This window comes from Myxocyprinus asiaticus, chromosome 50 (genome assembly GCF_019703515.2).
Source record: "Myxocyprinus asiaticus isolate MX2 ecotype Aquarium Trade chromosome 50, UBuf_Myxa_2, whole genome shotgun sequence".
In the NCBI taxonomy this organism is placed as follows: Eukaryota; Metazoa; Chordata; class Actinopteri; order Cypriniformes; family Catostomidae; genus Myxocyprinus; species Myxocyprinus asiaticus.
In genome coordinates, this window is record NC_059393.1 from 7,750,001 (window position 1) to 7,760,000 (window position 10,000).

Sequence of the window (10,000 nt, forward strand, 5' to 3'; positions counted from 1 at the left end):
ACTGTGTAATTATAACTGTGATATCATAACTGTGAAATTGTTACTGTGAAATTGTTACAATGTAATTGTTACTGTGTCATCTTTACTGTGTAACGGTAACTGTGAAAACGTAACTGTATGCTCATAACTGTATACTCGTAACAGTGTAATAGTTACAGTGCAATCGTAACTGCAATCATTACAGTGAAATCATTACTACATAATCATAACTGTGAAATCGTATCTGTGAAATTGTTACTGTGCAGTCGTAACTGAGTAAACGTAAATGTGAAATCATAATTGTGCAATCGTAACAGTACAACTGTAACTGTGAAATTGTAACTGAATAATCGTAACTGTGTAATCGTTACTTTGAAATCATAACTGTGAAATCATAACTGTGAATTCGTAACTGTGTAATCGTAACTGCATAATCATTACTGTGTAATCATAATTTTGTAATTGTAACTGTGTAAATGTAACTGTGAAATTACTGAAATCATAACTGTAAAATTGTAACTAAAATTGTTACTGTATAATTATAACTTTAATTGTAACTGCATAATCATAACTGCATAATTGTAACTGTGTAATCAAAACTGTGAAATTGTAACTGTGAAATTGTAACTATGTAATCTTAACTGTGTAATCATAACTGTCATACTGTAACTGTAATCATAACTGTAATTCCAGCTGTGTGATCACAACTGTGTAATCATAGCTGTGAAATCATAGCTGTAAAATCGTAACTTTAATCGTAACTGTGTGATCGTAACTGTGTCATTGTAACTGTGTAATTGCAACTGTGTAATCGTAGCTGTAAAATCGTAACTGTGAAATCGTAACTGAAATTTTAACAGTGTAATCGTAACTGTGTAATTGTAACTGTGTGATCGTAACTGTGTTATCACAACTGTGTAATTGCAACTGTGTAATCATGGCTGTGAAATCGTAGCTGTAAAATCATAACTGTGAAATCGTAACTGAAATCTTAACAGTGTAATCGTAACTGTGTACTCATAACTGTGTAATTGTAACTGTGAAATCATTACTGTTCAACTTGGGTAATTGTGCAACTGTGTGACTTTATCATAGCTTCTTAAGTTCATCAAAAATGTAATACCATGCTCTTTCTCTGAAACGAATGTTCTTTCATTGATGATGTCACCTAGCACTCATATTTTCGTCCCTCCCACCCACCATCCTTTCAATTCCAGATAAAATTAAGTCTCGATCTAAATTTGTTTTCATTGAATAATAACTTGGAACTACTTTATATAACACAGGGAAAGAATGCTTAGTGTCATACCTATCATCATATCTTACCCATGGTAAAATCACTGTAATTCACAGCCTGTCATGATTTATTGCATTTTATAAAACTCATGTGACATGTCAAAATGTAACGTTCAGCATTAATGATATCAAATCTGGTGCAAAAATCTACATGTGGCATATCTGTATATACGCAAATGTTAAACGTTATATATGTGGCATATTTGTATATACGCAAACGTTAAACATTATATATGTGGCATATTTGTATATACGCAAATATTAAACATTATATATGTGGCATATTTGTATATACGCAAATGTTATAAGAGCTGAGGAAAAGATTTTCAGCTAAAACAATTTACATTTTGTCAGTTTCTCACACAAAGCTTTCGTATGGCTTCAGAAAATTTCATATCATGAAAGTGAGTGGATGATGACACAATTTTTTTATTTTGGGGTGAACTAATTCTTTACAATTTCAAGTATTTTGATTAAGATCTCATTAATACAAAAGTGCAGAAATCATACCTGGAAAGGAGAATAGCCTGCTATCCACTGTTCGAGCAATGGACTGCAGCTTTACCACATCCATGGACTGACCGATGTGGACTGTACTAGGCATACTCCCCAGAGTTCCCCTTACAAACTCTGCCACTTCCTGCACTGTGAACATCTGTAAAAGCTCGTCAAAAATGGCGGGAAAAGAGTTGAGCAGGGCAGCCTGGAGAGGATATGGGAAGATACAAGAAAGAAATGTTTGTTTTAATGAAGCACGTCAGTGTTCCACATTGGATAACTCAAGGTGAGAAGGGACTGCTGGCCAAAGAAGGGACAGACATCATCCACAAAGCAAGAGATACTTTTATAGTGAGGGCTTGTCAATTCCTCATTGTTACTGGTGTCAGATTAGTAGATTAGATCTTAAAGAGAGTCAAGTTGAGGTTTTGAGGATAAAATGCTAAATATACTTTGGTGTAATACTGTATAGTAATCAACTGTGTCAAGGTCACAGTCAAAAATAACTTAAAAAGTAAATTAAAGGCATCTCTTAAGTGACACTTTGGATATCCCCTTTAAAGGCAGCAATGTTCAGACATCTACATCTCTTGATTCTGAGGACTTTCCACTCCTCCTTTGATCAACAGTCCAATGGTGCGATCCATTGCAAGCAACTTGATCTCTGTTTCCAGGTTCAACACCAATGAATAGAAAAGGTTATGGTGGGGGTGATCAAATAAGGTTTTTGTGCAGTAGAAGATTTGGTGTCAAACACAGCAATCAAAACCGAGAAACACGCCAAGAAACCAAACAGAAGATGCATTGCTTTGGGAAAAGGTGAGAAGCATTTGTTGGTGTTGTTCAGTTTATTTGAAATTCAGGTTCTAATGAAAAGGTAGTGGGTGGTTGCTTGCGGCAGTAGATGTTTTGGACTTTGGAGTTGGGTTGGGTTGGGTTGTGAGGAAGTCTTTGTTCGATTACTGTGGGGCAATTCAGCAAGCTGCTTCTACTTACAGACAGCGGAGAAGGCCGTGGGGCATTACAGCTCAACGGCTGCAAGCAGCTGCCCTGGTTGGTACTGGCTTGTCCTGTAGGAGGCTGAGGACCCTGGGGGGGTACAGTGAGGTGGGATAGGATTGGGTCAAGAGCCAGGGCAAGGATGGGAGGAGTCCACAAAGGTACAATATGGGGCAATTCAAGAAGAAAATCAAGTCAACAAAAACATAAAAGGCTAGGCTTCATGAAAGCAGCAGTGCTGTCCTTGGAAGTCTATACCGGTCTAGTCACCAATCAATCACTTTGACTAATCAAAGTACAGCCTTGTGTTATTTTGTCGTCGATTTCCTAGTGGGGTCAGACTTCAATGATGTGTTGCTGGAGACTTGAACAATAAAATACGGTGGTGACAAAAGAAACCTTGTGGAAGAAATACAAAACACAGTCAATCATGCCATAGAAAATATAAGTGTGTCCTGCATGTGATTAGTGTTTTGAACAAACCCCTAACCCTAACACTGTGTCCTAACCAGATGCGACTCAATAAGATCCCAGCGACAAGCAATTTGTCTGTCAACACTGAACACGGCATGGTTGTGTGACGCGGTAGGGATCTTCAACTCATAAACAACTGATAAAATCCAAAATCAGAACAGTCAGCCGAAACAGTCTGTTTAAACTGAACATCTTTTTCTCACTGAAGTTGAGTATGGACATACACTTTAAATGGCAATCACTGAAGGGATCATACACAATCATCCACACTCACAAAATAAAGATAATCTATGAATCAGTCTATTGCAACTCTTTATATTCCCGCAATACTCCTGATGATATTTCTGCGATCTTCTTTTGTAATAAGAGAAAAATTTTACCACTGAGAACACCTTAACATCCACCTAGCAATGCACTAGCAGCCACTCAAAGCACCTTAGCAACCACAAAATGTGCTAAAAATACTCAGAATACCTTAGCAATGACATAGCAATGCCCAGGCAACCACCCTAAACACCGTAGTAGTGGTGAGTTTCATTCGGCAAAGAAGCAAACAAAAACAAAAAACATTGTTTTGTCTGATTTTAGCTCACTCTACATGTCAGTCTGATAGAAGACTAAACAAACACGGGCCTAAAGGAAACAATTTTGATCCTGGGTCAACAAGCATGGCTTCAAACATCAGTAATGCAATGCAACTAAACCTTTCACTTTTGAAAACTTCAAAGCACACATTTTTTTAGTCCTTGTGTCCAAAATTTAAAATATAATTTTTTTTTCTTTATCAGTATTTTGGTTTTGTAAAAAAAGTAAACAATTAAAACAAGATAAATTTACACACACACACACACACACACACACACACACACACACACGAACTCGCACATATGTATATGATCCAGGAAGAAAAAAAGGGTATGTTTTTGGTAGAATTCAACAAGTATATATGGATCATTTTTTTGTTGTTTACTTGGAATAATTCAAAAGTCTATAATTTCAGCAGTCTTGTGTTTTTATAGACCAATTCTGGTAAAGTCAAGCATTTTATTTTTAAATGCAGTCTTTATAATCTGTCTTAAAAATCACAGCCTTCCAAATCTTTCGTTTTTTTATTTGTCCTCTGATAAATGCAGTAACAGTACAAGGGTAAATGCTGTACTGGACTACTGAATGATGTTATCAGTTATTGTGCAGTTTGTTGCAGTATATGTTGCAGTATTTTCTACATTATTTTTAACTTTCATAGATTTTAATAGTATCATCTGTGCTATATGGAATATATTGTACTCTCAGGACTTGCAGCCTATTCATGAATGAATTCACATACCCTTTGCAACAAGGCACTGACATATTTCTCAAAGTATCTTGGGTTTGTATCTCACCTGTGTGAAAATAAGCATCTCAGAGCTGCGGCTGTCGAGGCTGAGTACAAAGCGGATGGACTGGAAAAGCTCCTGGATACTGGCCCGAAACTGATCTTCCTCCATCCCACAGGTGGCCCGCGAGTAGAGGATCCGCGACTGGACGATGAACTTAAATAGGTACTCCAGAGCCTGGGAGAATATTCACAGTTAGCTTTGTAATTTCAATCTGAAAGTATCTGAGTTAAACAACATTTATATTCTAAAATATCTTCAAAACTTTCCAATTATCAAGATAGGTCCTGATAAAAAGACAAGCCTGAATCAGTGAAGCAGTGAATCTTCATTGAACAACAACTTAAATGTCACATAAAATTCATTTCTTTTTGGAAAACTATCATTGTATGGAAAAGAAATGCATGAAAATTCTTAACTTGAAGGTGAGTAAATAATGACAGAATTTAGATTTAGACTGTAAGAGGACTCTGATGTAATTGGTTGGAATGACTAAATGCCAAAAACGAGCATTAGTAAAGTGTTCATTGTGACATCACGGAGATCTTACTCTCATGGCTTCCTGGATGTGATCCTGCCGTACGACTTCTGCTGATCGGTCCATATACCACTTGAGACAGCGAATCAGCTCTCTGCATTTCAAATTGAACATCTAGTTAGATTATCCAAGAGGAGTTATTGGGTTCACATTCAAAACGTATTAAAAATATGAAATCTCTCTACATTTATGCATATCTTGACCAAGGTCTATTCCATTTGTTGTGAAATATTCCTAAGCAAAAAGTGAAGGACTCACTTGTAAGCCAGAGCTCCAGCGAAATGCTTCTGGATGTAGGTGTCCATCACAGGCCGGAAGTGATAAAATTTACTATCCCGAAGTAGATTGATGATAAACACCTGGACAGTGATGGACAACAGAGGTCAGGAGGTCACAGATCAGGTCAAACAGTCTGATTGAAAAGCATGCAATAGATGCCTACAGTGATTTCTGAGATGCTTTTGCCAGAAAATGGTCATTTAAAAGAGGTCATATCATAGATTTGTATCACTTTTTTTCCCTTGATTTCCACTTATAAGTTTTTTGCACCAAAAGCAGTCTTACTTAAGTTTTTCATTAACACTGTTCACCCTCCCTCTATCAAATAAAAGACTTCTAAGTAAATGCCGTCTTTGCAGGTGAAATGAGTAACAGCATTTTGCTGCATTTACTAACAGGCTGCAGGTTTGCCGACAAGCCTAAAATGAACCTAATCTCATGAAAATTATTTTGGTGACATTTTGGAGCGTGGTTCATTAAACGCATCACAGCAGTTCTGAAGTGAAATGTCCACTGAGTGGTGCTAAAAGCGAGTTAAATGTTCTTCCAAACAGATGAGGTTTTGAAGGTTTATGCTTGACAGTTTGCTGGTTATGAGCGAATTTAATAGGAAATAACCATCCTATCGGAAAATTTGAAAAAGTAATTACATTTACAAGAATGAGAACTTGACAGATCTTCTTCATTGTGTCTAAGATCAACATGCATGGAAACAGATGAGAAGCACCCTCAGCAAATTCAGTTACTCCACTAAAACAACGGATTGTTTTGCTCGAAGTGTTGCGTTTGTGCTTAATTTAAATTTCAACTCCATCTGGGAGAAACAGTGCAACAGTTTTTTCTTGCTGTCTTTGTCTTTTATGACTTTTTTTGTGGTTTGTAATCATGCAAAAACACAATGACATAGTGATTGATGCATTTCATAATGAAATCAGAGACCCTCCCCTCGAAATCCAAACACAAGTGGTCATAGGAGACCAGGTGTAAACAGTGATGTCTCTCACCTGACTACATGTGATCGGATCATCCGAGACGCATCTTTGTGGAGCTTCTAAACACTGATTTGTGTGAAAGTTAATAAAAGTAATTGTCGTCGTAGCTCATCTAGTGGTCACTGCACGAGGAAACTGCCGTGAAACGTACTACGAACCAATAAAAAATAATTTTGCAAAAATGCATGTATAGTAACGTGATTCTATGAGACCAGGTTGTCATTTTGCGAATATTTAATGAAAATGTTATTTTAATTTGCATTGACAGCCCATTAACCAAAGACAATGAATTCCAATGTACTGCGGTACCATTTGATAAAATGTACAGCATTGTAAAAAGAATATAGCCTGTGTAGGTGCATTGAGCTTCTCACAGAAACATGACAGATGTATTCAGGCCAAAAGAGGCTACAGCAGAACGTCTTGAAGTACAAGAACTTTACAGAAGTACAAGAAGCTAAACGCTCTCTGGAGATGCCACCATCAGGCTGCTGTGAATCCCAAATAATGTCTGGAACCATGCCAGCTGAGAACTTCCATTTTTCAAAACAGACACACACATACAGCATGGGCACTGCTGAAAAAGATGGATTGTGCACATTTAAGGGCATGCACACACAAAGTTTAAGCTCTGTTGATGAATGGGAAATGGACGTTATTACAGCTGTGAATTATTAACATTAAATAAGCTATGGCGTAGTCAGACAGAAGTCATATATTAATATTTTCCAACCAGTGACTGAAACACCAGGGGTCCATATTTGTCTGTGTTTTCATCCAGAATGGAAAACAGTGTATCAAGGATGTCTTGAAGAAACTGGAGAAGAAATATCAAACATATACATGTAAATTATATTAAGCAGACATTAAAATTAGTTTTTTGTTTTTGATAATACTCTTTTAAACTGTTTAAGTCCCCATTAAATTGCTTGACAAGCACAGTGGTTGTATCAGGAGGAAGGACATTCTTGTTCTAAGCATTTTATTGGACAAAAATCAGTGTAGTGCAACATGAGTCAATTAAATTTTAAATGCATATATCTGCTTAAATGTCAATTTTGTAAACTTTTAAGAGCAGTGTTGGGTGAGCTACTAAAAGAAATAATCAGTTAAAATGACTAACAACTATATTTTTGTAATCAGATTACTTTACTGATTAATTCAGCAAAAATAAATAACATTACTAATTACTTTAATTTTAAGTTCTTTCTACAACATTTTCCACAGAAGTAAATTTTTTTTGCTCAAAATACTGTCTTCATTTCCTCTTTGTCCATTGTCACACGCCCTTCAGCTGTCGCAGAAACATGAACAGATGTTGATTTGAACATAAATCATATTTTAAATGTATTATACAGTATGCATAAATAATATTTTAGAAGTGTATAAGCCAAGTAATGTACTTAAAAGACATTACCTTACTTGAAAATCAGTAACTGTAATCTGATTTCAAGAATTTCAAATGTAATGTATTACACTACTTTTCGACAAAAAAGTTATTAGATTACAGTAACTGATTACTTTGTAATCAGATTACACCCAACACTGATTAAGATAATCCTTGCAAATAGGTAAATTCAAAGCTAACAGACATTGACTAAAAACCACATGGAGTTTTTATTTCATGGGGTCTTTAAAAAAATATTTTAAACAGGACTCACTTTGACTATTTCCTCCCCGCAGACGTGCCGTAATCGACCCAAAATGTCCATTACGCGGTCCGGATGTGCTTTCCACTTTAACAAAGCTAGTAGATCAACTTCAAAACACAACAATAGAGTGTTATAACTCTGATGAGTAAAAATAAAAACTGATATAAGTGTTGAAAACTGAATATTGTGCTAAAGTTGCTATTAATGTGTAATAACATGTTATAAAATGCTTGTTAGCTACCATTCTGTGTTAATTTGGTAGAGGAAAGCTGAGTGGAAATCCAGAGGTTTTCCTTTGTGCTGCGCTGGAATATGAGGCTGGATGGGATGTTTGGGCAGCCGTTGAAGTCGTCTTTACAGCAGGGCAGTCCCAGGTACAGTGCGTGGTTACTGAAGGTTGTGTTCTCATCACACTGACCATAAACAAGCATAGAAGTGAATTTTAAACAGCAAGTGAACATGCCATGCCATTACTTTACTGCAAATAATATAACTTCACTTCTAACACTGCCTCTCGTTTGTATGCCCATGCGTTCTTGATTTTGTGTTGTAGCACAATTATGTGACTTTGACTTGTCTGATAGGTATTGATCCAATGACAAATGGTTGGTAAATGGATTAAAAAAAAGCAATTGGCAAATGCTTTTATTAAAATGCAATTCATACTTCAAATATTATTTAATAGTTTATTTTAGTTCAATATTTAACTACATCATTACTTTTGCAAATAGAAAAGATTAGAATATAAGAACAGTGAGCCCTGCAACAGATGTCATGGCCCCCACAAAGCCCCCCACTGAACATTGTGTCTGTCTGAGATAACATAAAGAGACAGAAGCAATTGAGAGAGTCTAAATAGATTGAAGAACTGTGGTGAATTCTCCAAGAAGCTTGGAACATCCTATCTGCCAACAACCAAGAAAAACTGTGTCCAGGTGTACCTAGGAGAATTGGGGCTGTTTTAAAGACAAAGGTGGTCACACTGAATATTGATTTAGCTTTTTTATGTTTACTGGACTTTGTATGACATTAAGTGATAAATGAAAACTATTTATGTCAATATTTTTGAAGACATCCTCACTATGCAACATTTTTCACAAGTGCCTAAAACCTTTGCACAGTACTGTGTGTGTGTATATATATATATATATACCCAATTATAATTGTATTTCATTAAAATAATAGGGATATTTCATTATTTGTATTTCTATTTTTAAATTAATAAATTGATAATTGATTCCTTTCCATACAGATTTCTATACAGGAATAGCACAGGTTGTCTTCACCTTGTAGACGTAAAGCTCATGGCTCTCATCTGACAGTGTGGTGCCGTCCTCTCTCATGAGCGGAGTGAACGCAAAGCCAAAAAGCTTCTTTTCTCCTTTGTCCTTTGCTGTGGACACACAAAAGGGGGGATACTCTCTAAATTAGCAGCTATATTTCAATATTAGCACTAGAAAAATTTACTCAAATGCATTATAACACTTCATGAAAGTTAATGTAGCCAGTGGGTTGGGGGGGGGCGGGAGGAGGGGGGTGCTGCAAAGAATGACATGCCAACTTTGGCCAAAAGGTTTAATAATCATTACCAAAAAAGTCTCAAAAATGTTACCACAGTAATACCATGGTATTCTTGTAAGCACCTTTGGAGTACCACGTAAGTACCAGATACATGATTATACAGGATTATAGTGATGTTCAAAAGAAAATCTTAGATTGTTGTTTATTTAAACATGGAAATAAGCACTATTTGGAAATATTTGAAATAATTTTGCACTATATATAGGTCACCAATCAAATAAGCCAATTTGTGTCAATGATGGTATTACTATCTGATAACATCACTGTACCATGGTACTGCCACTCAGAGGTGTAAGTTTAGGTAGGGATGATATGGACATGTCCCTATCAACTTTC

At 36.1% G+C, this 10,000-nt stretch overlaps 1 protein-coding gene across 13 annotated transcripts in view; it reads right to left on the reverse strand.

The window, feature by feature from the left end:
* The window catches only part of LOC127438663 (dedicator of cytokinesis protein 3-like), a 260,066-nt gene that overhangs the window by 39,378 nt on the left and 210,688 nt on the right, over nucleotides 1-10,000 (reverse strand). For 9 of the 13 annotated variants that reach the window (XR_007896784.1, XM_051694383.1, XM_051694385.1 and 6 more), the window contains 9 exons: nucleotides 9,370-9,476; nucleotides 8,325-8,496; nucleotides 8,093-8,190; nucleotides 7,165-7,248; nucleotides 5,419-5,519; nucleotides 5,173-5,254; nucleotides 4,629-4,799; nucleotides 2,770-2,862; nucleotides 1,786-1,978 (listed from right to left, as the gene is read on the reverse strand). Coding sequence is in view for 12 of the 13 variants with exons in the window: in XM_051694383.1 (XP_051550343.1) it covers nucleotides 1,786-1,978; nucleotides 2,770-2,862; nucleotides 4,629-4,799; nucleotides 5,173-5,254; nucleotides 5,419-5,519; nucleotides 7,165-7,248; nucleotides 8,093-8,190; nucleotides 8,325-8,496; nucleotides 9,370-9,476 (1,101 nt within the window). In the remaining variant the exon portion in view is untranslated. The remainder of the gene's footprint in view (nucleotides 1-1,785; nucleotides 1,979-2,769; nucleotides 2,863-4,628; nucleotides 4,800-5,172; nucleotides 5,255-5,418; nucleotides 5,520-7,164; nucleotides 7,249-8,092; nucleotides 8,191-8,324; nucleotides 8,497-9,369; nucleotides 9,477-10,000) is intronic. The other 4 variants (XM_051694390.1, XM_051694391.1, XM_051694388.1 and 1 more) reach the window with 1 other exon arrangement.